Source organism: Stylophora pistillata, chromosome 2 (assembly GCF_964205215.1).
Source record: "Stylophora pistillata chromosome 2, jaStyPist1.2, whole genome shotgun sequence".
NCBI lineage: Eukaryota > Metazoa > Cnidaria > Anthozoa > Scleractinia > Pocilloporidae > Stylophora > Stylophora pistillata.
Window position 1 is genome coordinate 21,158,568 of NC_142520.1, and position 26,800 is coordinate 21,185,367.

The window sequence follows — 26,800 nt, forward strand, 5'->3', positions numbered from 1 at the left end:
TGCTATCTCATTGTCTTGTAAGTTCCTACAAAAAGAAGTTCACCCTGAATTTACGGTCTGTTTTAAGTCAATATTTCAGGTTCAGAGTCAGTTTGTTGTTAAAGTAGTGAGTGTCGAAGTTTAACTTAGACCAGAAACCCAATGGTGTTTATAGGGTAGCAATTTTTTAGCTACATAATCGTTCCCAAAACTATATTGACTCTTGCTACTCGTTTCTATTCAATTTTGTTAATCGTACCGGTTTTTACTGGTCTTGCTGGTGTATGATACCAGAACAAGATGTTGCGAGGCAACGGGCTAGGTTTTTATCCGCTTTACAGGTTTATTTCATGAAGCTTTGTGGTGTCGTCAATGTTCTTTGTGTCAAAAAAGATACTAAAGGGCTCTGCTAGGTCATAGAGGGGTAAAGGGGAGAGCAGGTGTCTGGGTTTTGTCTATCTGTGTACTGGGAAAGGGGAATTTCAGCAGTTAGCACTAGATCAAACACTCTTACTAGAAAAGTGCTGGAGAACTTGAGCTGAAGCTATTGGAACCGTGCTCCATTTGGAAAGGAAGTGGCTTCTTTCTTTCATTCGTTGTCAAAGTGTGAGATTTTTATCAACAACTCGGGGCTATGCACTTTGTTGGTTATTCATCATCTCATATTCGACTTGCTCTCATAAAATAATTGTTAACTAGCATTTGGATAATTTTGGGGCTGTCATTAAACACCCCGAAAGGTACCCCCATTATCTCTGTAAAAAATCCTCTGACGAAGCAAGAGGCTTGGGTCGAAACTCCGCAGAAATATGTATCAAATAAACGTGTGTTAAAGTAACCACAACATTCTGATTAAATAAAAATTGAGAAACTTCTTAGAATTCTAAACTGAGGGATAACAGATTGCCTTGAACGAAAACTCAAAAACAGTAAACAAATCCATAAAAACAAAACAACCAAACATGCGCCAGAAAAATTGTCCGCGTCAATTTACCTGATTGACTAATTTGTAAAATCACGCGCGCTGCGCGTGAATACAAAAAGAATACAAAAGGGAGGAGGAAAATTGCAGTTTCAAATTTAAAAAAGAAAGACATTTCTACAATCTAATTGTTACCCAATCCCTACAGGAATATTTTCCTGGATTTAAGAATAAAGTCGTACATCTTCAGCAATGTTGCCATGACGTAACATTTTCTCGTATTTACATTTTTTTTTCCGCACTTTTGGAAAGGGAAACAAACTCGCTGAGGACCTAACAAAGAACAATAAACACTTTACGCAAAAACTTTCCAAGAAAAATGTTATCCTTTCAAGTGAAAATAAATATAAAGTAAGAATCCTCACTTACAGCTTCGGCAGCTCAACCAGTGAAGTAAACACGTCACCAGGTAACTTCACAATCTTGTTATCACGTAACCTCCTACAGAGTCATTCATGTTATCCACAAATGGTACATTATCAGATGAATAATATATAATTACATCCAAGACATAAAATAGGCCATGAAAAGGTCAATATTATTGAGTTGGTCTTAACTGACATTCTCTAAGCCAGTCTAAGCTCAATGAATTCCTTAGTCTCAACACTGAAGACAACCACAGGTAAGGTCTGGTGCACTTAATCTCGAGTACTTGACACTGAAAAAAATGCCAACCAACTGCAAGTGGTTTTTGCCACAAAAACGAGAAGCCCAACTACACCTACCACTGTACGATGGTTCGCTCTATTTAAATATCAAGCAGTACATTTCGCCACTGGAAAGCGCAGCAACTCATTTCTTACCACAAAGTGCATGGTGATATGTAGTCTTTCAACTGCATGCATTTTAGTTTAGTGGATCAAACTTTTTATTCCCTGCTTTGGAGAATGATACTTTCCCAGCCTATCAAGCCTGATCATTTTTTTAAAGATCTATGCTTAAATAGTAAAGTTGGTTTGCCATTTTAGTCAGGAGAAATTTGTGCTTGAAATTTGCAAATAGCGAAAAGGTAGGCAATTGCCGGGCAGATTAAAAAAAGAATTATCAAGCTAATCTTTAAATCCTTGAGTTTTTAACTTACAGATTTATCAACTTGAAGTTGGTATGGAAGGCTCCGGGTGGTAGCTCTGCTATCTGATTGTAATGTAAGGACCTGCGTCAAGGATATGCCAAGAATTTAAGGTTTGACCTTAGCTTTAAACCAATCAGAAGTCCATTGGAGGCCTTATCTTATTTTCAAGTCTTGGGAATGATAAATTTCCAAGCCTTTCAAGCCTGATTATTGTTGTAGAGATCTATGCTTAAATAGTAAAGTCGAGAGAGTGCTACGAATGTAACATTTGATCTAGATTTTTAAAACTAATCAGAGCCAGCTTGCAATGGAATTACGAGGTGCTCTTGTCATGGAACAGCGACCCAATCAATAAGTAGATTATTATTACTAATATTTATGCGGCTATTCACATCAGCATAACTGTTTTGATTCTTGTATTCAGTCGGTCGTTTGTGGAAAGTCTTGCCAGTCTAGTTGACAATGAAGCAAGACGATTGGAGAAGTGGTGTTGTAAATCGGTAATGTCGAAAGCTTGATTTGTACTAGCTCTAATATTTTAATTCACAGATTATAGTGACATTGTCATCGGTTTCTATGTCACGCAGATATTGCTATAGGGATATGGAGTGTCGTAAGAAAATAAATAGACACTGGGTTCAGGGGGCTGAGATTTTCGCACCGGAAAAGAGCGAAACCAAGAAGTGGGGAGAAAAGTTACCCCTGGTGTCGGACTGAGAAAAGAGTACTGTAGTACGTCTACACATTATTTAAAAGGGTTTATAAAGTCCCTCGAAGTTCGGAGAAACAGTTATTGAATCATTTTGTCGAATGGCCCATTATTTTCAATTCAGGATATGCATTCATTGTATGCAAAAAGTCCAAATCGATTATTATCTCTCATGATTGCTTATGTTAGTGGAAAAACCCCATAAAAAGGTGTTCCGCTGACCTGTTTGAAATCATATTTCTGTTAAAATATCCTATGTATCCTCAACAATCCCTCAAAATTTTATCTTATGAATGTCTTACTTACAGTTCAGTCAACTCGGAGTTGTTATTGAAGACTCCAGCTGGTAGCTTCTTGATTTGATTTCCATTTAAGTACCTAAAACATGAACGAAACTGAGCCTAAGAACGCTCCTTAATGGGTAATTATGATTCCTACACTGAGTCTATGTTATTTACCATTTTGACCATTTTTTGTTTAAATGTGGGCTAGATAAACTAACGAGCTCTCTGCTCAGGGAAGAGAGCAAATGTTACTTATCCTCGGAGAGGATTAAAGGTTTTGTCACAAGGCGCTTCGCTCGGTCAGACAATACCGGGCTCTACTGATCAAGGGTGGTGTGCATCATACGGTAAGCACTAGTCCGTGTGATTTGGTTTTCTGTAGACACTGCATGGTGCTCAGGCGTCTGTCTGGTTCCTTAGTAACTGACGTTTCAAGAAAGGAGATCTTAGTGTGAGTCTATGTTATTTGTCCTTTTCAAATATTTTTTGTTTAAATTGAGTTATAGATAAACTAAACTAGGAATGGTTTAAAATACCATTTAATTGAAAAATGTCATGAAGTCTCCTTATGTTGTTGCTTAGCTTTTCCCTCTGGAGAAAAGGTGAGAGTTGCGTTTTTCCTCCTTAGGTTGGCTTATCTTCTGCTCCGCCAAAGATGTCTGACTGAGCATTTCTTGAAACTACGGAAAATATCTGCACGCTTGATATGTTTAGAAAGTTATGGTCTATGATGTGTTGTACGTGATGTTGTAAACCAGTTATGTCTAAGGCTTGATTTCCACTAGCTCTAATAGTTTAGGTCATAAATTATAGTCACATCGCCATCGGCTTCTGTCTTTCGCAAATATTACTATAGGACTATGGAGTGTCCTAAGAAAATAAATAGGCACTGGGGCCAGGGGGGCTGAGATTTATCTATTTTCGTAAGGGACAAGAGCAAAACAAGGAGCTGGGAAAAAGAGTTAGCCCTGGTGTCGGACTGAGAAAAGAGTACTGTAGTACTTTTATAATCATTTAAAACATTTTATGAAGTCCCTCTGAGCTCGAAGAAACATTTCTTAAATCATTTTTTCCAATGCCCCATTTCCTTCAGTACAGCATATGCATACCTTGTATGCCGAGAAATCCAAGTGGACTATTTTTTATTGTGATTGCTTTATGTAGGGGAAAAATGACATGAAAGGTGATCCGCTAACTTGTTTTGAAACTTAGTGGGATTAGTTACGATTGATAAAATACAACACCGTGATTTTAAGATTAAGGTCAATTTGTCTTTCTCAACAACTGTTTTTTTAATTTTTATTGGGACTGATAACATTACCTTGGACTGGTTGATCATATGGGTTGAATAAACTTGATTGATATAACGGAAATTGTGTTCCTCCAACCCCTTTTTCTTTTTAAAGTAGTGGGATTCATAACAAGGGCAATGGGATGTCGAATCCTACCAATCAAGCGTGTGATAGGATCTGTATTAGTCGCTTAAAAATGTGTCGTGGAGCAGACAATAGATGTATTTTTTTTAACTTACAACTCTTGCAGCGTGATAGATGGACCAAATAAATCTCCACGCAGTTTCTTGATTGTGTTATTAATGAAAAAAGTTTTTATAACATTACTTTATTGTTACCAGTCACGAAGATGTGTTCGCAAATGCAAATGAAGTAGGTGCCCTAAGAGGGCGGAATTGGTCATCAGTGATGGTTAAGAAATCTTATTCAAGTCACCTGTAACTAATGAAAAAAGATGCTCTCCTCTGATTAACTCACACGCTCTAAAAATCATTCCACTCTCTTTTAATCACGTATTATCCCTTTCGAAGACCCCTGAGTTTAAATACTCTTAAATTAACTTTCCTTCTGGTCGATAAGTTTCTAAATGACTTATTAAACGTACTTAATGAAATGTTTGAAGGAGAATGAACACAATATTCCCGTTTGACCTAAAAATAAGCCTGAGTGTTTGTCCTTTTATTATTTTTTCCCTTGAAGCTCACAGTTTCTCTCAAGCCTCGCTCTCTTAATTTTGCAGAACAGATAACGGACAAATGTCGGAGCATTTCTTCGAGGCAAACGGTGGCTGGTCTTGTTGGCATGCTTAAAAACGGCGGAGGTCTCGGTACGGGTTAAACATATAGCTCTTTCGTGTTCTCTCATTCTCTTCTGCATAGGTCTTCTTGTTTCACTAATCTAAATTTTACCACATTCACCGTGACTCCTGTAAACTGCACTGTACTGTCTAGCTGGATTGAGAGTGCCTTCTGGTCGTACTAAATACGATCTTTAATATTGCGCGAATGCCTTGTCGTTTGCAGTTTCCCTCTAGCCTCGCTCTCCATTTTTCAGAACAGAAAATGGACAAATATCTGAGCATTTCTTCGGGCCAAACGGAAGCTGTTGTTGATACATTTATGGTAAATGACTGATAATCGCTGTATTTGGGAAGAATTCAAGTAGTAGCTCCTTCATCAAGTTGTCTCAAGACTGTAGATGGTGGATATATCCTAAATTTAGGTTAAACATCAATTTATCATCCATGTATTTTTGTTGTCCCAGTTTCTGTCTGGCCAAAGAAAATTTAAAATTTTGCAATACGTCTCTTCCAATGGCTGACTCCAGGTGGTAGCCCCTCTATTTGGTTGTCATCCAAGTCACTACGAAATGGATATATCCTTAATCTAATGTTTTCTCTGGTTTCCTAAACCTCAGTTTTTTTTTAGCCCTGATGAGATTTAAAGAGACCATAGCATACTTTCATTATCAAAGTTAAATAGCGCTATTTCGCTTCCGAGTAACTTAGTGCGGCTGCTACTAGCCAACAATTTCTTAAGCACAAAAGGACGATAAGGTGTTGTTGTGGACTTCGCCGAGTTAATTTTTTTTTTTTCTTTTTGACGAAAATCTATGAGCGGTGTCTAGTTACTTTCTCGATTTTTGTCATAGTTTTGATCAATTGGTAACAGGACTTCTTGCTTCGCGGTTGTCCTATTTTGTTGATCGATCTTATGATTACAGACCGAATTGGACTCCACTTGGTCAGATATTAACGCCTGAGTGTGTTATGTACAGGCGAGTCTACCCGGAGCTGTCATTGAAAACTCCAGGTGGTAACTCCTTGATTTGGTTTCTATACAAGTAACGAAATTGGCAAAGCTTAAAGGGTAATCACAATTTTAGAGTGTGGTTTATGTTACTGTTTTTTTTTTTTTTGAGCATAATTTTTCAATTTTTTTACAAAACATTTAACTAGGAATGGTTGGACCTGGAGTTCTTAGGAGTAGAGCTATTAGATTATCTTTTCGAATGGCCGAGTTTCTGCAGGTCAGCAATTCCACTACAAAGCTTACAAGAATGAAAGATTACGCCATTATCTTTATTGGGAAGCACTGGATAAGTTATGGTAATTAACTTCCTGAAAAGGTGGGGAGGGATGGCATAACAGTTCAACCCGTTATGTACATTGATAGATATGATACTTGTACACGTACCATTCACGAGTTTTATGGTTGCGTTTGGCAGGGATGTCCTAGATGCTTTCCAGATCGCGGTGAAGGCTGGTGAACATCCCGACCGCACCATAGGAGAACTTTGGGAACTCACCCATGGTAAGAAATCACGAGGTGTGCCACGTTCCCAAAGAATAAAGAGTCAAGAGACGCTTTGCCAATTGTGTCAACCCCTGGCTGAAAATTAATCAAGAGGCTAGCCGTTGACCATCAAGGATGACAATGCGAGAATTCCGATCGAGGCCCGGTATGTGCGAGAGTATAAGGAGCGGGAGAAAATCACGTTAGTTTCTGAGCAGATTCAGAAGAACCCAGGTCGTAAAACGGTGGCTTTATTGATGTTAAACTCCTTCTAGGGCAAGTTTGGGGAACGCCTCAACAAATCCACAGCATAACAAATCACAGCTCCACACGAACTGCTCCAACCGGTGAACAACCCTCTCCTGAACATACCATGTTTTCGTATTTCGTCTAAACTATCGGCGATAAAGGAGAAGCAACAAGAGACGGAAACCTAAGAACATTGTGCAGATCACTTGGTAAATATGACAAGGCCTGAGAGTGTCAGGAGGAGGCACTCTCAGTCAGAATATAAATCGGTGGAAAAAAAGGGAAGCGTGATTTTGCACTTTTTCGGACAGTTTCGTGGTTAGCTTGAAGTCCTCGCCTTGGCCAAAATACACCAAGTAGGGAACTATTTTCCAAAAAACGTTATATTCTACTATCAAACTTTTTTCCTTCTTCAAATATGTTCTTTATTAGACTGTTCATAGCAAATAACAAAAAACAAAAACAAAAACAAAAAAAAAAACCGGGTGTCACCGTGCTTGTCTCCTCACAAACTGCCGTGAAAGGTGGACATGGTTTTGAGATCACAGTCAGGATAGAGAATGTGCACGCTGCCGACTGGGACGAGACACAAAATGGCGCCCATCGTCTTCGAAGTATGCACTCGATATTAAGCTTGTTTTCGGTTGTTTTCATGTGTTTGATATCGCCAACACGGAAATTCATACTTGGAAAGCGTGCAAAAATAACAGATATGAGGTAAGTCAAGATTTGATGAGATTTTGAAGCTATAAACCTTTAGTTGAAACTGTTTTGTAGCGCTGGCGTTTTGTTAATTCCAGTGAGCTACGGTTCAAAATTTTTTCCTTTGGGGCAATAAAGGCTTGACAAAGAAACTTGAAGAAAAGACTGTTGATTCCTATTCTTTTTATGTTTTCTTGTTTGGTTTCTATACACAGCCAAATGGGAACTCTACACCCATCACTCAAACAGGAGTTTTTAATTAAAAAATATTTAGAGAGGGAGCCCAGCTCGCCATAGCGATTTTCAGTGAGGCCCTCAAAATTAACAATGTATAAAATAGGTAATCACGTAATTAATAAGTCAAAACTCACGGTGGAAATATGAAATGTCGAAAAGTGATATCTACAGTACAATGAAGTATACTCTGAAAAATGCAAACTGTACTTTAAAATTTGCTTTTTATACTTCGCTGAGAACCACACTTCAATGTCTCACTGGTCATCATTCTGACTACTACATTTTCTGTGCAAAAATTATTTCAAAACATTAATTGCACAAATCACAATCTTAATTTGCATTATTTATAGAGTACAGACATAATTATTTGCACCAGCACCCGCTTGTTTGAGGAGATTTTGGGTTTGTTGTGAAACCTCTCCATCAGAACTTGCTTCACCCCTTCTTCCTTGCCTCTTTGGCATACCACTTGTAGGTGAGAGAGACCCAAACCTGAGCTTGTACACTTAATGGCCATTGAGGCTGAAATGTGTTTCTCTCTAACTAATGGCTGCAGGGTGTTAACCAGAAGTTTCTTTTCTTTTAGGAGCTTCTGATAGGATGCCACCCATGAGACTTTGAAGCTGTGCTGTTGTAGCAGTTTGACCCTTAGAAACTTGTTCACTAGCTGGTAGAGTGTTTGCACATCTGCAAGAGCATTGTGAGCTTCACAGGATTTACACAGAAGATCTTGTACAAGGTTTTCTTGGCTATAGGATTTCCTTTCAAGAAGCAATTCCCTGAATGCTGGAAGAGAGTCTGTAAAGCCAGAAACTGTTTTAACTAAGTCCTCCATGACTCCATTTTTCTCTGCTGCTTGCACCAAGAACCTGGCATCAAAGGATTTGCAATTGTGAACAAATAAAATGCAAGGCATTCTTGATTTTCAATTTTCAATTAAGGTCTTCAGGGCCACATCAGTTGCAGTGGCATCAGTGACTGGCTTCCCATCATAAAACAGGATTCCTCTTTGGAGGATAAGTTTGTTCACAGCAGATGCTTCTGGTGATATTACATTACAAGGCTTGATATAAATAGAGAACTCATCTTTACCATCTGATGCTGCAATTTGTTGGATTTCAGCATCATTACTTGTTTTACGATATTGTAATCCAATTATTACTTTATAAAGATATTACAAAGAAAAATGTAATAAAAAAGCTTAGTGCATCTATGCAGGATATATCTAAAACAAAAATAGGAGTGATTCTGAATACCTGTCCTACTAATTTGCACGTTGCTACATAGTCCTATGTCCAACACACTTGGTCGCCATATTTTCGGACAATATCGACTACAACACGCTGGGGATTTCTGGTGTATTTTTTGGCCATATTTTTTTCCTTTTTTTTTCCGCTGCCATGTTGGCCGTGCGGAGGTCTGGCGCAAAGCCGGGAAATGTTTAACTTCGCAGGCTCTCTATGAATTATGGTTCAATCAAAGCGCGGTAAATTTGCAACCAACTTCTAGTTCCACTCAAGAGCTTTAATTTCATACTAAACATGGCATAGTAGGAGAATTATTTTTGGTTTTCCTTTGGTTGGAAAGAGGAGACTGTCATGGCGTCGTAAAGCAAAGCGTATTTTTGAGGCACCTTTAAAAGATTTAACCTTAAAAATGACAAGACGGCCAGAAGCAAGAGACAAAGTTACGGAATCATGCGTTTATTGGTAAGGACTTGTCCGATTCAGAATTTTTGATTTTTGTCTCGTTTCCTTGATATCTGAACTTTTCAACGACTACCATCGCTGGACTTTCGAGCATTTTGAGGTTTACTAAGCGAGCGGCTTTCACTTTGTCAACAGAATGTGGATAAAGACGCGTTGCAACAGAGTGCGACGACATGCCGCCAAGGAAAGGACAGAAAAATCGCTTTCCTTTGAATGCATATTTGGAGGTTAAACGGAACCAAGATGCCCTTCTTGTGTCTGCCCTTGCCCGTGATAAAGAGTTTACGAAAAAGGCAAGGAAATTAAAGCGACTCGAGTTAAAGGTAAACAAGATTGAATATCAAATACTTGATTCTCCTATCCCTGCACGCATACATCTTCAAATGTAGTTAAGAGAAATACAATATAAATCGGAAAGCAGTTAAAGTGCCTTTCATCTCTAAATACGCCGAAATGAGCAATTCTTTTGAAAATTTTCATGAAATTCTCCGCTTTTCTTTGATTTTAGCCAAACTCGGCCTATGTTGATATTGTGTTTTAGGCAAAATTGGTGAATGAGGATAACAAAAATGTGAAAGAAAAGGTCAGTACCTTCAACTCATATATTACGAGGTAATATATATACTCTTTTGAAAATTATATTCTTGGAGAAAGCTCTTTTATTCCATGCGAACAATTTATCAATAGAGTGATGTATGATTTACTCTGGCTGTGGAGTTATGCACTGAAGTGAAATTGAAGATTTGCATGATAAAAATTTTCTGTTTTCTTCAGATCTCTGTTACAGACAACCTTGTGGACAGGAGGACCCGCTCTCCAACAATTTTGGGAGATGATGGGAAGATCTCTGGCCCGGGCCGTAGTGCAAGACGAAGGAGGCTGCAGACATTAAATGCTGCAAAAATGTTGCATGGAGCCACTGCTGAGAATATGACACCAGCATATGCAGGTCTCATGGCAGTTTTGAATGAAAGTGCTCCATTGTCAGTATTGAGTGATGCAATGATAAAATGTGCTAAGTTCACAAAGAAAGTTATTCCTAAAATTGTAAAACAGAAGATTAATATTTTTGAGAAAAGTCAAACAAATTTTATTAGAAGTGTAAATATTTTGTACAGGGGTGGCATTGCAAGCAAGCAGAAGTATAATTCAATAAGGACATCATTAACAATGTGCTTAGATGATGCTGGAGTTAAAAGAAGGCATATTGAATTCATGAGCAACATTCCAGTACCAAGACTTCTTTCTTATAAAGAGGTGCTTAAGAAAATTAATCAAATAGACACAGGTGATTTACGTGATGTAAGGGAAACACTTTGCCAAGGGCTCAAGGAAGAAGATATGGTTAATGGGAAATACAAGGACCTTTTAAAGCTATTGTTGAAAATGGCACAATTTTATCTCAGTGCCAACAATTGCAGGAAGGATAAGCTCAACTGGTTTGGGAAGCAAGAGGGAACTTTTAAAGTTGCCATAGGGGGGGATGGTGCACCCTTTGGAAAGGATGACCAAGCATTGGCTTGGTTAGTTAGTTTCCTAAACTGTGGTCAGCGTGTGTGCAGCTCTGCAGAGAACTTTCTCTTACTTGGGGCCAATTGCTCTGAAGACTGTGAGCCTGTTCGCAGATATGTGGCACTGCTTGAAAGGCAAATGACTGAAATTGAGGGGAATATGTTTTCAGTAGAAATTGATGGTAAGGAGAAGTTTGTGTCCTTTCAATTTGAACTGCTACCCAATGACATGAAATATTTGGCTTTTCTAGGAGGAGAACTAAGTATATCTGCCTCTTATTTTTCTCCATTTGTAGACATCAACAAAAGTGATATTACCGACACTCAAGGAAATTTTGGTTTAAAAAAACAAGACAAATGGAGTCCATGGAACTATAATCAAAGAATTAGAGTGGCAGCTGCTGTGGAAAAGAAGAAGGAAGAGGTAAGTAAAACAACTCTGAAACCAGCTACAAAGCGTGAGAAAATAACATCCTTCATCTCACAGAAAAAATCTAGGCAAGAGTTTCCTCCTTTGGTTGGTAAATTTATTGATAGGGCCAAAGCAGAACCCCTTCATTTGAAGAATAATGCTTGGCAACAATGGAACTCATCTGTCTTGATGTATTCTTTGTCACGGAGTCATCTTGGTGAATGCGAGTCTATTTTAGATGTTTCTCCAAACAGCTGTTTTGGTAAGTATTATCATGCCATTAGATTCAATGTGAAAGCAACACGTTTAGCAAAAAAGATCAGGAAGTGGTTTGCAGATGACAGAACAAAGAATAGACCCTTGGAATATCGATTTACAGGTAAAGAGTCGCGTCTTTTTTGTCACAATTTCATGTATATTGTCGAAAGTCTGAAAACTGATGAAGATCAGAATGTTCACACTTTCAAGTTACATGTTTTTGCCTACACAGGTTTGAATCTAAGAGATTCAGTCTCTCTTTTTAGTAGGGTCACAATGTCAAGTGAGCAGGTTCAAAGTCTCAATCAGGTTTGTTCCAACTATTTCAGAGCTACTGCACTCTTTCTTAAAAGTACCCCTACTTCCTGGACAATTGGCCACATAGTGCCTGTGCATGCCCAGCAACTCCAGGAAACTCTAGGTTTGGGTTTGGGAATTAATACAATGGAGGGAAGGGAGGCAAAGCATGTTACTCTTGCCAAATTTACTAGCAATACCCAGTTTAACAACAGATGGAATCAGGTTTTTAAGCATGAGTACATTTCATTATTCTGGTTACGAGAAAATGGGTGTGATGAAACTGTGTACAAACACACTTCAAATGTATATATACCTAAGAGGTGTTTTACCCGTGACTTTTGCTACTGTGGTCTTCCTAAAGATGGTGATGTAGAGAAGTGTAGTTTTTGTTCTCAACACTTTCAAAACTTAGTTTTGGACTGTGTTCTTCAAGGTAAAACCACGCTTGAGGCTAAAGAAGCAATAAAGTAGCTTGAAGGTGGCCTGTAATGTAATATTTTCTTAGAATTTGCAAACCACAGACAAAAATATAACTATTTTATTGTTATGATAATGTACTTAATATATGGCCCTTCATGAGATACTCAGTGTATACCCCAACATACTATGTTAAAAGGAAAACAAATTATATATGTAGATTTTGAATACCTCTGGAATAATTTTTCAGATGTTTGTAGATCAATCACCAAAATCAGAGCAAATTGTCAAAGAAAGTTGCTCTCTATCAAATACCATATTATCAATTATCATAGTGGATATGAACAACTATTAAGCCCGTATGTTTGGAGTATTGAAAGGAAAATGAATTTTGCCTCAATTCTCAGTAATCAAAATGATGTATAGTATCTAATATATAAAATAGTATGAGTGATTCAAGAGGAAGCAAATTACCAGTTGTGCATTGAATTTTCAATATGAAAAGTTTATAGTAATATTTAAATATATATACACATATATATGAATATATTATGGATATATTCAGAGATTACAAATGGTACTTTACTATTTCAATTTTTCATTAATAGACAATAGTGCATTGAATATCAATATGAATAGTTTACAGTAATATATAGATGTATATATTAAAGATATATTCAGAGATTACAAAAGATACTTTACTATTTCAATTTTTCATTAATATACAAAACATTGCATGCTGAATGCATTGCCATCAGAAATTACTTATGTCTTTAATGTTACTGTTACGATAGTTGATTACGAAATTTTAAAAAGATATATGTATTTGATTGTCTCTGAGTTCCTCCTCAAGGACACAAATTTTGAATTCAATATCAATATAATTATGGCAATGGGTACTTTAAAAATGAAAAATAGAAAATATATATTTCAGATGAAAACAAGTATATTAAAAGTATTAGACTGAAAGGAGTGATCGTAGTTACTGTTCATTTCACACATGCTGAGGCCAGTCATGCTCATTCCAGTAGCCGTAATGAAAATCAATGGTGATTAATTCTTTTCTGTACGAATATTTTATTCCAAACTGTTTTTCCGAACTTATGATTGCCTCTACGCGCTTGTTACCTTTAATTCTTCTTTTCAAAAAGGTATTTTTATTCAGATTTTGATCTGTACAATCAGAAAATACCTTTCTCACTCTGTCATGAGAGGTGAAAGCAAACACACAGTTCTTTCGTGTTCGGTCAGCTATAACTCCGAAATGTGTCCGCGAAACAATAGCTTCCAAAATTTGAAAAAGCTCTCTGTGCAGCTTTTCCTCCACGACTACTTGCCAGGCGTGTTTGACGGAACATCGTGGAGACATTCGTCGCTGAAATGTCTTGAGCCAGTCCATGGCTTGCCTTTGAAACATTGGAAAATAATCTCCCAAGATGTGCTTAAATCCGGTTCGGTTATTGAAGTGTCGAACCGAAACTGGTGCCAACAACCCTTTTATATCATCTAGGGCTTCGCTCATATTATTAATTTGACCATCTTTTTCCCGAAAGTTCAGCTTCTGCGACTACAAGCGCACCACAAACAGTATTAAAAAACACTGCACTAGCGTCCGCCATGTTTTGTTAGAGAATAGCCAGTTGGAAGTTAGCCGCTGGCGCATTACTTGAGCCCGTCGGTTTGGCCAAATTAGAGCCTAAAAATCCCCGGCGTGAACCTTCCCAAACAAATGAAAATATGCGAAATGTAAACTTTCGTGTTCTCGATTTGACGTCACATTACCCACTAGAACCATTCCTCTTTAAACTCAGTTGTGAGCCAAGATGGTGGCTGATCTTCCTCATTTTGACTGGGCACAGAAAATCGAAGATTTGAGCAAATCAAAAAGTTTTTGCAAAGAAATACTCCAAAAAATACCCTTATTTCATTAAGCAAAAAAAAGTTTTTGGGTTTAGGTGCACTTTAAGAACAAGGCATGATAAAACAAAGGAATCTATGTGATGCAAATTATCAGGATGAGTATTCAGCAATCTAGAAAAATAGAAAAACAATTCCATCATTAAATATAATTATTCTCTAATGTGCAATTCAGAAATATTCTGCTAAGACAAACATCATTATATTCACTTTGTTACATTTTTACTAAACTCCACCCTGCAAAGCTAATTTCCCCTTCCAGATGTTTCCAAATCAAATATGATTTGATGGTAGTCTTTGGTCAACGATACCTTCTCAATCTTTGAGGCTGCAGGTGGTACTGGAATTTCCCGAACAGCATTGTGTCCATGAAAGCCCAATCCACAACTATACTGTTACCTTTCTCTGTTCTCAAGCTGTTTTGTCTTTTTCAACTGCTTCTCTTTCTTCTCAATTCTTTTCTTCCTGTACTCTCTTGTTTTCTGTTTCTCTTTCAAACTTAGAGTTTTTCTTGTCCATTTTCTTTGCAAAATTTAAAGAAATGGAACCTGGAGATAGTTGTGTCTTCATAAAAGCCTAAGAGAAATTCACCACTCCTAGTGAAAACCATATTCTAAGTTATAATATAGTGATGTTTTACTGATTTCTTTTTTTTTTTTTGTGACTTATGATATGCAAGGTACTGGTGATACAACACTGGACATGGTGGATAATGAGTAATGTTCAAATTATGGATCTCACAAATTGGGAAGTGTACAAAATGCTCATAATATTATATCTGCTCACCTGAGAAACATTAGATTGGCCTAAGTTCTTTTGGCCGACAGCACATGCAACACCAGAAGTCATTGCTTTCACTAGATCCATAGTGTCTGGTCTTTGGAGCTTTACTTCCTATAGTGTTGTTGTGTGCTTCATTTACCTGGTTTAGCCCAAGGGGAGCTAGCTTCTTGGTATTTGAAGCATAAATCTAAATTCAAGAAACAAATGATTTCTCTTCACTAAAATTTGGTATCTCATAAAAGCTTGTGAAACTGAGAAAGAGGTTGATAGTCCCCTAACACTTATAACTTTATCCCTTCCCGTTATTAATTAGAATACAATCATAAGCACTAACACTATTTTCTAAGAGTTGTGTTCCTCTACTACATGTAAAATGGTGGGAATTGGGAATTTGTGAGGAGCCACCTGTGCCACCATACATGCACACTGTACTTACTTCTAGGATCTTTTCCAGGGACTGCCTCAAGCTTTTGTCTATCAGATCCTTGCCATGGGGAAGTGTTTGTAGGATGCAGAATTTTTTAAGTAGCCACACCAGTTGCCACAGGAAGAATGGTAACCATAAGCATGGGGCACAATAGACTTCAGACCATTTCGCACACCTTCTTCATCATCCTTACTTTGCTTTAGTGCGTAACCAAAGCATTGCTGGAAATACTGTATCACGATATCTGTCAGGCTTTTGTTTTGGGTCTTGATGCTGTATAGTGAGCTACCAAAGGATTTAGGCGAAAGAAGACAAGAGATGGCGTATGAGGAGAGGTGTAAAATTCTTAAATGGAGCTCTTTGGAATGCTACAAAACTGTATTCAATCTAAATGGATTAAATTTCAGTGACTATTTTGAATTTTATAAAAACACTTAAGTCGAGATGTAACCATCCATATAAGCTACAACTCAAACTAGCAAAACTGAACTGCTATAAAAATTCTTTCTTTGTCAGAATTAACAAACCCTAGAATAACCTTCCTATTAATGTATTTAATTTTTGTGACAGCCCTAATGTTAGTGAGTTTACATCAAAATGGAAGAAACATATGAATATTTATTGAGTCACCATTTTATATTTATTTATGATATTTAGCTGCTTCTTATTTGACTTTTTTATATTTTTATTAAATAGTTCTATAAGATTTTATAAATAAATAGAAGACCCTTGATATAGGGTTAACCTCTGGGTTTCCTTTTTCTTAATAACTATGTATTTGTATGTTGTTCTGAAATAAAGTATTGTACAAAAAGGATCTTTCAGTATGGACTACGTCTGACCATTTTTCAACCTCATGCTCAACATTTTTCCTCACTTTTCTTATGGTGGACGAGTCATCATTCCCAACAAGAACAGATACAACTAAATCTTTTTCTCCACAACTGTTAAGCAGACTAAAACCACAAAAATAAAATTTTTTGCCATAAAAAGTGAGGGCATTCAAACTACACCAAGGCATTATCTTAAAGTATTTTCTTTTCTGCATTTTCAACATACTCATATTACAAAATAAAGCTGCATTTTTATGTTTGCTTTCTTGTCAAATTTTAAATCCTTATTACCAAGAGTGTAAGGTAATGTAAGACTTTCCACTGTTTACGGCTCAAGTGTCATTACTGTAACACTGCTATCATAAGAACAGATTCCAAAAGTCTCTCTTTTCAACAGCTGTTCTTATAGTTGTTATTTTATTTTTTATTTTTACTCGTACATACCTGGTTAGTAATTACCTTTTGACTAGATCAACACAAACATCAGCTTCCATAGCTTTTGACGAGCCTTCCCAGTTGAGCCTGCAGTCATGTATGCGAGGCTTTTTTGACTGTCTGCTGGCAGTTTCACATGTTGCACACCTTTACAAAAGACATTGTGAGTAAAGGTCCTGGGTAACACTTTCAAGAGGAGGCAAATATGGGTGAGGTCAAATGTCGAATGATTCTGTACTTTTTTGGTCAAATTGAAAAAAACCATAGCTCTTGTTGTTTTAAACAAGGTGCTAGTAGGCAAAATATATGTATATACATTAACTTTTTGACCTTGAACCATAGCAAATCCCCTTGCCAGTTTTTAGGCCAACCATGGAGCCAACACCTAGTGGTGAAAGTAAGGATATAATATTTTATTCATTTGTGTATATAACTTTGACTATTGGCTGACACCAGAACTGTCAGTAAGCTAAAGAACAATCCAGAGAAAAAATAGCAGCTTTCTATGAAAATGCATATCCAAATTTGCCCTTTTCAATTCTTTCAGATGTAGAATTTGCAGTGTACCTGTCAGGCTGTTGTCGGCTTTTCCCCTTTTTTGCCATCCTATGTCATTTGACGCTCCTATCTCCACATTTTCCTTTTCACTATCATCTTTCCACAGGTTTCTTTCGCTTTCTAAACTTTCCAGACATGATTTCTTGGCCAACTTTTCAATTTTGGGCCCTACTTCCTTATCGCGAGCCTTCAACGTGGACTCTCCAAGTGATGGTATATTAATGAATGACAACAACTCGTTTACGTGGGTAGGACCTATTCCTGCGTGCAGCATCCCTATAAATATGTCCATTCAACATATCAAGAAATTGGCTAGATGTTAAATGGATGCTGAAAAACAACATTTTTAGCAACGTTAAATGTAAACAAACCTGCAGCGAGCTACGTGTTTCCATTAAAGATTGGTCTCCCTCGCGTTGTTCCGGTGCTACGGTGGGTCTTGTTTGTTCGACCGATATTTGTCTCTCCACACACATAGTTTGAACAGCATACGTAGAGTTGTGATCCTAGCCCAGACACTGTTTCTTTTATGCAGTCGGATAGCCGTAGAGCTGTTCCACAGGCCTCACAGCCTCCATCCAAAGCCTCAGCGAGGACATCTAATTCTACAACTCGACGGCCGCGAAGTGGGAATCCACCGCAGTTTTCCGGATCACGCACATTCTTTTCATTTCCTTGTTTTTCAAGAGCAGACCAGGAAGCTTTCAGCCGATTGGCGGAATTCTTATTGCGAATAAAAGCTTTCGCTTTGCAAAAGCGCCCCTTGTCCTTCTCACGCTAGCGGGAAGAACGGCCGCTATCTTGGATGTCGCACTGCTATGCACACAAAAGGTTGCGCAGTGCAAAAAAAGGGAACCACCTTAAGTAAATTTAACCTCTTGAACAATTGTTTATACGTATTGTGGTTGATACTATAACCTTTGACTGGGTGATAATATGGGTTGAATAAATTAGATTAATAAAACTTGAATTTGCCTCTGTTCAACTCACACGCTCTAACAACCATGCCACTGTCTTTCGATCGCATATCATGGTTGTCGAAGACCCACGAGCTTAAACACCTCAGACTCAGCTTTAACAAAAATTGCAGCCTTACAAACTCTTTCTGATGCAAGAAATCAAAGGAGCTTAGTACCGAGGTTAATGAGATTGCACTGTTAATAAAGAGATTTTGAGGTCATAAGAAATACCTATGAAATGGAAATAATTAAATTTAACATGTACTTAACGGGTAATCATGATTCCCAGACTGAGTCTGTGTTATTGTGTCCTTTAGAAAAGAGCTTGGGAACTAGAGCTAAAGTTCTTGGAGGTAGCATTTCCTAGAAAAGGGCAGGTGCTTTATCAGGGTTTCTTGATCACGAGGAAAGTGGAAAATCACGCATACATTTAGTTAATCTTTCTTTTGCTTCATTAACACATGTACATTTTGCTAGCCAATGTAATGAGAGGTGTTTTCATTTTAATCAGAAGCAGTTGCACTTTACATTGACCTCTTCGATTGCAATATTGAGAAGCGGAAGAAGCAGCAATGGGTAAGTCTACCCGGTTTTGAACTCTAAAAGTTACCACAAGGAAGGTTTTGTGTTTGAACCTTCTAAACCTAAAAGTACACAGTATAAAGATAAGTGGACTGTTCATGTTTTTGAAATTGAAAGGCTGCACGTGACAAAAAAGTTCCTCTTTACTAGAGCTGGACAGTGTGTTCAAAGATTATGATTTTCACCGAGCGAAAAGTCTTGAAGAAAGGTTGGAAGGCCTGGACACCTTTACCTAAAACTTCTGGCTTACAAAGTTCGTCTGAACAAACGAACAAGCACTTGTTGAAGTACTGCATTCTTTGACAAATTGATTTCCAACCACGCTTGCTCATCTGCGTTGTTTACTGGTGTTATCAAGGTTCGAGATGGTGAATTTAACATTATACCAACGTTTTCAGATATCTGGAAACGGACGGAAAATTCATTGTTCGCTCTCAGTAAGACTGAAGAAAAGCACGATGTTCATCGCATGTTATTCAGCACCAGGAAAATACCAATGGATAGCTGTTTTCCTTAATATTTTTCTCAAGTTTTCCCGTGCGCGTGAACGCTGCATTTCCCAAACGTCTTCCCGCAGAATAAATAATGGTGAATGCCATGAAAACATGATGTTTGGGATTGTGTTCCTGCTCCACGAAAACGCTAGCATATAGCTTGTTTTCCTAAACGTTTTACAGTAGTGTTCCCGAGCGCACGAAAGCTGGATTTTAGTTTCCAAGCGTTTTACCGCAGAATTACCAACGGTGAATGCCATGAAAATATGATGTTTGTTGACTATGAGAGCGATCTTCGCAGTAACAAACACGACTCAAGAGTGGGTGTCAGCAAGAATCAAACAAAATCAGAAACTAGCGGCAAAAATGTGAAAAGCGAAATTTGCTCAAACTCCGGCTACTAATAGTCCATATTGACCTATTCATCGCTATTTGGTTCATTTCTCGAATAGATTTTTTTTGGCCGAAATGGCGATACTAGATTTCAGGGCCAGATGTGAGCAAATTAGGCTTGGAAATTAGAAATTTTCAAGAAAACGTTATGCCTTAAATAAAGAGCCTGAAGATATTCACATGTAATCAGCTTATTTCACAAATTTCCAGGTTTTGCACTGTAAATTCTGACATTTGAAAAGAAATCTGACATTTTGCATTTTTTTGAAAGATCCCCCCATGTTTCTTTATGGAAATCACTACCTAGCTTGAAAAAACAATTTACCCTACTACCTTTATCACAAATTAAACGAAACCTAGAGGTCAAACCCCGTTACAAATGGGCTTTTAACTGATATGTCTTTTGTTCTGGGGAAGTAGGGCTGTAGTCAATTAGATAGCGCTTAAACTTGCACATATTTGCGAAATCAAACAAGAGATTTTGCTACCGACCGTGACAGACACAGCTCTTATTTCCGCCCATGCTCAACGAAAAAGCTCATTGGAAATATAGTGGTCATTCCTGTGGTAGTCTAGTCGTGCTATAGACATGTATTAATTTTTTTGTTGTCCTTTTTATCGCTATTCTTGTTTTATCTTTATCTCTAATATGTATATGTTAACGTGCTCATGTGGTTTGCCGGCTGGGAAGTCCATATAGTGAAAAACTGTAAGCTGGTCAACCTCGGGCTTGAAAAGGCTTCCCGAGGTCGCAGGACTCGGGGAGCATTTTCAATCCCGAGGTTGACTAGTTTATTTTTCCTACGGTAAATTGGCTTTCGAGTGGGTTAGTTTACGCCACTGTGTTTTGAATTGGCTCACGAGCCTTCTACAAACGATTCATAAAAAAATTTCGCAACAACTAACTTAGATACTAGACACCAAAATATATGTTACAGAACAAATACTTCTCAATTTTACAACAAAATAAGAGCGAATGTCTCCAAGGATCAAACGAAATCGTAAATGAGGGGCAAAAATTCGAAAACTCGAAATTGTTCAAACTATGGCTATTAGTCGTCCCTATAATAGTACTTATCTCTAAATAAGGTTCATTTGTCAAATAATTCGGTGTTTGGCCAAATAATGACGAGAATCGTTTTGGTGGCCAGATACGATGAAATCAAGCTGCCAGGTAGTAATACCGTGTACCGAATACGGTTATGAGCGCTTGCCACAGCTACAGGTACAGCCTTGTATCAGGTTTGAGAGCAAGGCCACAAATGGCTTTTCCCTTCGAACTGTAATTTCCGATATGTCAAGACCAAAGGATTCACAGATACCCCGTAACCTAGGTAGAGAGAAGGAGCAAAGCTAAGAGTTCAACACTAACCCACAGATGTTGTAGGAGTCATTTATGATTAAATGTAAATGCTGACTTCAGACGAAACCTTGTCACTAAGTACACTCTGAAGATCTATTCCCGGAGTCTTGTTCTCACTATCAGGCTGATCTTCCTTGACACTTCGCTTAGAAGCAAGGCGAGAAAAGTAACTGCTAATTTGCTGGTTTGTGAGGAAATTCCCATAACTAAATAGTCTCTCCCCGTTGCTATCTTTTGCAGTCCTCATGGCTTTAGAGACTTTATCAGTAGGGTCGGCTGTCTTCCCTGTTCTCTCTCCAATTTGAAACTTGGAAATAAGGTTTTGATTGTCAGTATGATTGACTGCTTTTGATTGTCAGTAACCTTTGTACTACGGGACTGTGTCGATTTCAGTGCCCATCCCATCGGAAGAGTAGTGGGCACAGTTGGTAGTGATGGTTTACTACCTTCTAGCATTTTCAGCATTCCAGCATTCCAGTCTACATATAGGAAATTTCACAGCAAGGAAACCGCTTTGGTGAAAGTTCACAATGACATTCTGATTAACATGAATAAACGGCACGCGACTCTCCTCGTTCTCTTAGACCTGAGTGCTGCCTTCGACACTGTGGACCCTAGTATTTTGCTAACACGTTTAAGATCAGAGCTGGGTCTCAATGGAACTGCTCTGTCGTGGTTTCGCTGTTATCTAGCCGGAAGATCACAACGAATATCTGTTCAGGGAGCGCTTTCAAATGTCTTTCATCTTCGTTACGGCGTTCCCCAGGGATCATGTCTAGGCCCCATTTTGTTTAAAATATACTTAAGCAAAATCTTCGACATTGTTGGTCGTCACCTTCCAAAACTTCATTGTTATGCAGATGACTCCCAGCTTTCTTTATCGTTCAACCCAAGCTGTGCTGTTCGTCAAGACGAGGCAATTAGATCGATGGAAACCGGTATCTCGGATGTTAAGCAGTGGATGACCACGGACAAACTTATGCTTAATGACGACAAAACTGAATTTATTGTGGTAGCATCACGACACGTCCTGAAAAAGCTGCTGTTAATACTATCAGGGCCGAAGACTGCGATGTAGGCAAAGTGTCTGTGGTACGGAATTTGGGCGCGTGGTTCGATGATCAACTCACTATGGCCGTACACATTACCAAAATATGCAGTGCTGCTTTCTATCAACTACACAATATTAGACTTATAACGAAACACCTTTCAATGGACTCAGCTGCGACTCTTATTCACTCTTTTATTAGTAGCCGAATAGACAACTGTAATAGTCTATTATACGGTGTGCCCAAGTGCCATATTGACAAATTGCAGAGAGTTCAAAACGCAGCCGCCAGACTTGTTGTTATGAGGGCAAATTTTGCCACATTACACCGGTGCTCCGTCAGCTGCATTGGCTTCCTGTCTCATTTCGTATTAATTTTAAGGTTCTACTTTTAACTTTCAAAGCCATTCGCAAATCCGCACCGTCTCATATCAATGATCTTGTCAAAATTAAGCCTTTAAATTCAAGACATGGACTGCGTTCTAATGACGGAATACTGCTATCTTACCCGAATTTTAAAGCTTTAAAAACCCTAGGCGACCGTGCTTTCGTTGCTTCAGCGCCGAAACTCTGGAATTATTTCCCTTCGGAAACTAGAATGGCTAAATCTGTCGACACTTTTAAAAAGCTCTTAAAGACGCATTTTTTTAGTAAGGCTTTTTATTCTTAGTTCGCTCAGCTTTTAATATTTTATACTACACTTGATATAACTGGTATCTATTACAAAGCATTGTTGTACTGATGTAATTTGTATTTATTCCATGCATTGTTATAATGCGCAGTTGATCATCCCGTCATGGAAACTGCGCAATATAAATTCACAATTTTATTTTATTTTATTTATTTTTGTAGGATCGTTGGGTTACTACCTTCTAGGACCGTTGGGCATTTACTCGCGCCACAATCCAGATTAGTCGCGTATTCTATTATGGCCCTGTCAAAGGGCGTTTCATACTCTAGAGCACACTTGTGCTTTCCATAGCCCAAGTGTTGAACCAGCGATGAATGCCGTATAAACGTATTGACACATCCCTCTTCTACGCATGCAAATAATGGACAATTGTTAACAACAACAACATCAACGCCTGACTCATCTGAAGACTCATCTACACAATGGGAGTTGCCTTCTATATCAGTTGGGGGGGTTCGGCCACCTATTCGTCTGGTTACTACTGGAGTAAAGCTTGTGATAGTCTCGCTGGTCGAGGGCCTGATCTCAATCGTCAGAAGTTCCGACTGTTCAGGGACCTCGCAGTTTGACCAGGGAATACTTTTTTCCGAGGCCAATGTCGTTGGCTCTCCTCGTTCTTATCCCATCTTGGCCGTAGCAAAGGTTTCTGACAAACCTCACTTTCTCCAACTTGAAACTCTTGATGGATAGAGCATTGGAAGGACTGCACACCTTCGCAATTACGCCACACACACCCCTGGAAGACTCCATAGCTTCTTTCATCAGTGCAGCTATCTCAACGTCGTGTCCAGAACTCAGATATTTGGCCATGTGTGACTTTATAGTGGCTTCCTTGCGATCGCAAGCGCCCTTCCTCGACTCTCTGTGGCTCAGAAAAGTCAATCCGAGAGATCTGAAGGTCATGACGTTTGGCAATCTGAGGAGCTGTAATCAGAGTCTGCGCACAGTGATAACATCCAGCGTTGTAGCTTAGAATATAGATGGTCTGCAGTTCTAGCATAATAGTCTTCAGTTGAATAAAGACGTCATCAAGTATGGCTGACACCGAGCTACTTTCTTGAGCGGTAGCACTCTCAAACACATGAACGAATGTCATCATCTCCATTTCTTCGCTGTTGCATTTAATCGCCACTACTATATGCCACGATATACCTCTTTTACCAAACCAATCCGACTGGCTTTGCCGGAATTAACGTGGAAGATATTTCATCACCCAGTCAAGTACTAAAAAAATGGACGGGGCGCTGAGGCCGCTCATGATGTCAAGTCTGCATTCAACTTGAGTTATGGACCGCAATAAATGGGCTTTCCAGCATTCAATGTTTGGCCTGGGAAATAGCAAAAGACAGTTCTTCATTTTCATTGTCCGAGAATTCAGCCGTTTCTAAGCCTTCCTTAATCTCCCTCATTACAGACGAGACAACCAAGCAGCGGTCACAGTTGTCTCAATGGGTGTGGCCACAAGTCACAGAATAATTTGGGTCTTCAGGATCACTCAGAGCATATGCTCTACAGTGGTCAGGGACAGCGGAGCTTTTGGAAACATGAACCTGAGAATTAACTCACCATTTTCAAAATTCTTCGATCCGCTTTTCTATTTGCTCCATGTTGGGATAAGATTTGTGGCACACAGCACGTGGAAGTGTTTCGGCGCCAGCCAGGTCCGAGTTCACGCCGGGGGTGTGGGCAGATTGTGTCTAAGCTCTACGTCTCGTCCTTGCGGAAATTATCCACTCTACCATGTATAATTTCACTTTCCGTTTTCACTCCAGAAATTGACCAGTGAGAACAATGATTCGAAATATCCTTTGAGCGATTGGGTAAAGTAAAAATTTCAAGGCTGTTGCTTTATCAAACGAGCAGCCTTCTCCAGTTATTCTCTGAAAGGAGCATGAGAACGCCATTGCTAAGTTGCATAGCGTGCGACAGGCTGTGGGAAAAATTCCCTATAATTGAATTGGGATCACAACTTGTTTATGATTAGCAACTATAACAACAATGATAAATAGTTCATTTCGAGGCTTTTAGATCAACAATTGCATAGTCCCTAGTGATCAGTGATAAAATCTTGATTCTTTAAACTATAAATTATCTCCAGCTGGTGGCTGCTCTAAAAGTAGAAATGGTATCAATTAATTAACTCTTGTACCGGCAAAACAGCATCATTCACCTGAAAGAAAACTGTAAATGTGCTGCATAATTATGTACTGTTCACATAATAAAATTGTACAAGTTAGTGATAAAACAAGCATTCCATTAGCTGCTGTATTTTCTCAAAAAAGTAATAAACAACAAGAAGATATATTTTATTCCAGTTTTGGGCTTTGGAATGAGAGAGCTGTCTGTCACGGTCTATCACGCACTCTCTTGTTTGATTTCCCGAAAAATTGCAATTTTGAGTACACTTTCACCGAGCACAACCTAAATTCCCTAGAAAAAAAATTTATATCAGCTAACATCCCATTTCTTCGGCATTCTAAATAAAATTTTCATTTGATTTGTGATAAAGGTAGTAGGGTAAATTATTTTTAGAAGTTTACTAGTTATTTCCATGGAAAAACAGAGGGCTTCCTTTCAGGTGTCAGTCAATACCTTATTGTTTTACAAATGTCCCAGGAATTATAATATGAGACCTGCAAACATTGCAAAATAAACTGATTCCAACTGGATGTCTTCTGAATTTATAGTTACGGGAGGCCATCAGCTTCAAGATGGCTAATTTAATGAGCCTAATTTTTCAATACTTGGCCCCGAAATCGGGTATCATCATTTTCTACCAAAAGGAAACACCATTTGACAAATCAACCCCATAGCGATAAATAGTTCAATATGGACTACTAATAACCAAAGTTTGGCCGATTCTGAAATTTTTAGATTTGCCGCTCAATTTTTGATTTTTGTGGACACGCACTCCTAAGCGGTAGTGAAAATGAGGCCTGAAATAAGTTCAGGCCTGTACGGGATTCGAATCCATGATCTCTGCGATACAGGTGCAGTGCTCTACCAACTGAGCTCACAAGCCAACTGGGAGCTGGTCATTACGTTGGTTCGTAATAAACCCGTCGACAATTGATGAATCAACGTTTCTGAAAATATGAAAGTCATAATATTTGAACTTCGGTTAAAGAACGACTAAGAGGACGATCTTCGCAGTAACGAACACTACTGACGCAGTAGTGAAAATGAGGACTGTAAAAAATTCTGGCCTCTATGAGGTACGAACCCATGACCTCCGCGATGCTGGTGCAGTGCTCCAACAACTGGGCTAACAAGCCAACTGGGAGTTGGTCATTAGGTTGGTTCGTAATAAACCCATGAAGTGCTGAATCAACTGCTTAAGTGGTGTTCGTTACTGCAAAGATCGCTCTCATACTCGTTCTTTGACCACAGTTCAAATATATGACTTTCATATATTCACAAACTTTGATGATGTTTGTTGATCGTTTTACTGCTCCACGAGAATACTAGTGTATAGCTTGTTTTCCTGAACATTTTTCTATATTTTTCCTAGGCATACGGATGCAGCACTTGCCAAGCGTCTTCTCACAGAATAACTTACGGTGAATGCCATGAAAACATGATGTTTGTCCATTGTTTCCCTGCTCCACAAAAACGCGAGTGTATGGCTTGTCTTCCTGAACGTTTTTCTATAGTTTTCTTAAGGGTGCGAACGCTGCATTTGCCAAGCTTTTTCTCACAGAATTACTAACGACCGTGATTAGGCCATGAAGGCGTGTTCTTCGTCCATTTTTTTCCTGCCGTATTGAAACGCTTGTGAACAGCTTGCACTGTTTTCCTGTTCGATTTTCTGTAGTATTCATGAGCGCACGTGCGCTGCATCTTCCAACCGTTTTCACGCAGAATTACTAATGATGAACGGCAAAAACACACGATGTTCGTCGATTGTTTT

At 38.5% G+C, this 26,800-nt stretch overlaps 1 protein-coding gene and 2 pseudogenes across 2 annotated transcripts; 1 reads left to right on the plus strand and 2 right to left on the minus strand.

Annotated features, from left to right (window-relative positions):
* Positions 1–8,140: 8,140 nt before the first annotated feature.
* LOC148737719 (uncharacterized) lies at positions 8,141–23,700 on the minus strand (annotated as a pseudogene).
* LOC148737720 (uncharacterized) lies at positions 9,142–12,801 on the plus strand. 2 transcript variants are annotated; one of them, XM_088750358.1, is made up of 6 exons: positions 9,142–9,509; positions 9,645–9,832; positions 10,051–10,092; positions 10,284–11,202; positions 11,317–11,444; positions 11,558–11,736. In XM_088750358.1, exons 2-6 carry the CDS (start codon positions 9,683–9,685, stop codon positions 11,588–11,590), a joined length of 1,272 nt encoding a protein of 423 aa, XP_088606484.1. In that variant the 5' UTR covers positions 9,142–9,509; positions 9,645–9,682; the 3' UTR covers positions 11,591–11,736. The 2 variants fall into 2 exon arrangements, with proteins under 2 accessions (XP_088606484.1, XP_088606483.1); XM_088750357.1 differs by having other exon boundaries at positions 11,317–12,801.
* LOC148737721 (uncharacterized) lies at positions 12,511–14,116 on the minus strand (annotated as a pseudogene).
* Positions 23,701–26,800: the final 3,100 nt, after the last annotated feature.

Bases quoted from the DNA above. Each gene is read 5' to 3' on its own strand.
- LOC148737720 (XM_088750357.1), top strand. From the start codon at position 9,683: ATGCCGCCAAGGAAAGGACAGAAAAATCGCTTTCCTTTGAATGCATAT. The intron at 9,833-10,050 runs GTAAACAAGATT...ATTGTGTTTTAG, and splicing joins TAAAGCGACTCGAGTTAAAG to GCAAAATTGGTGAATGAGGA. The intron at 11,203-11,316 runs GTAAGGAGAAGT...CTCCATTTGTAG, and splicing joins GTTTTCAGTAGAAATTGATG to ACATCAACAAAAGTGATATT.